The sequence below is a fragment of the Camelina sativa genome, unplaced genomic scaffold, assembly GCF_000633955.1.
Source record: "Camelina sativa cultivar DH55 unplaced genomic scaffold, Cs unpScaffold08161, whole genome shotgun sequence".
In the NCBI taxonomy this organism is placed as follows: domain Eukaryota; kingdom Viridiplantae; phylum Streptophyta; class Magnoliopsida; order Brassicales; family Brassicaceae; genus Camelina; species Camelina sativa.
This window is the reverse complement of record NW_010929229.1, coordinates 1-441: the sequence shown is the minus strand read 5'-3', so window position 1 is coordinate 441 and position 441 is coordinate 1. Positions and strand designations below refer to the sequence as shown.

General features: G+C 46.3%; 1 protein-coding gene across 1 annotated transcript; it reads right to left on the bottom strand.

Moving 5' to 3' along the window:
• On the bottom strand, positions 1-435 carry LOC104775054 (putative cell wall protein; the record flags this gene model as incomplete). The annotated part of the gene is made up of 1 exon (XM_010499359.2): positions 1-435. A coding segment is annotated over one exon (222 nt), but the record flags the coding sequence as incomplete, so codon positions are not given.
• Between the last annotated feature and the right edge of the window lie 6 nt (positions 436-441).

The window sequence follows — 441 nt, the reverse complement described above, 5'->3', positions numbered from 1 at the left end:
TCTAAAAATGAATTCATCTGACGAACATGACACAATATTCTCTCTTTTTGTAGACAGATATAGAGAGATACAAAGAGACAAAGAGATGGCACACATATGACTAAACGAAACGGCTGGTAAAACAAAAGGTTACTTATCTAACCAAGACTCAGGACATCAAAGTAGACCCGTTTGCATCTGGGATATGCTTATTTGTTGACAAATTAATAATACTCAGGGTAGTGGCACCGGTGGAACTTGGCCGTTGCTTCCTGCTCCAGCTCCAATGGTTGGGGTTGGAGCTTCATAACCGGGGTTCGGGACAAGCGTATCATCGCCACCAGGGAGTTGGGTGCGAGGTCCGGCCCCTTGTCCACCATTATATGATGGGATTCCCCCACCTGTAAGGGGAGCTCCGGTGACAGGATTGTAAGGGTAGAACGGCTTCTTACATTTAGGAGG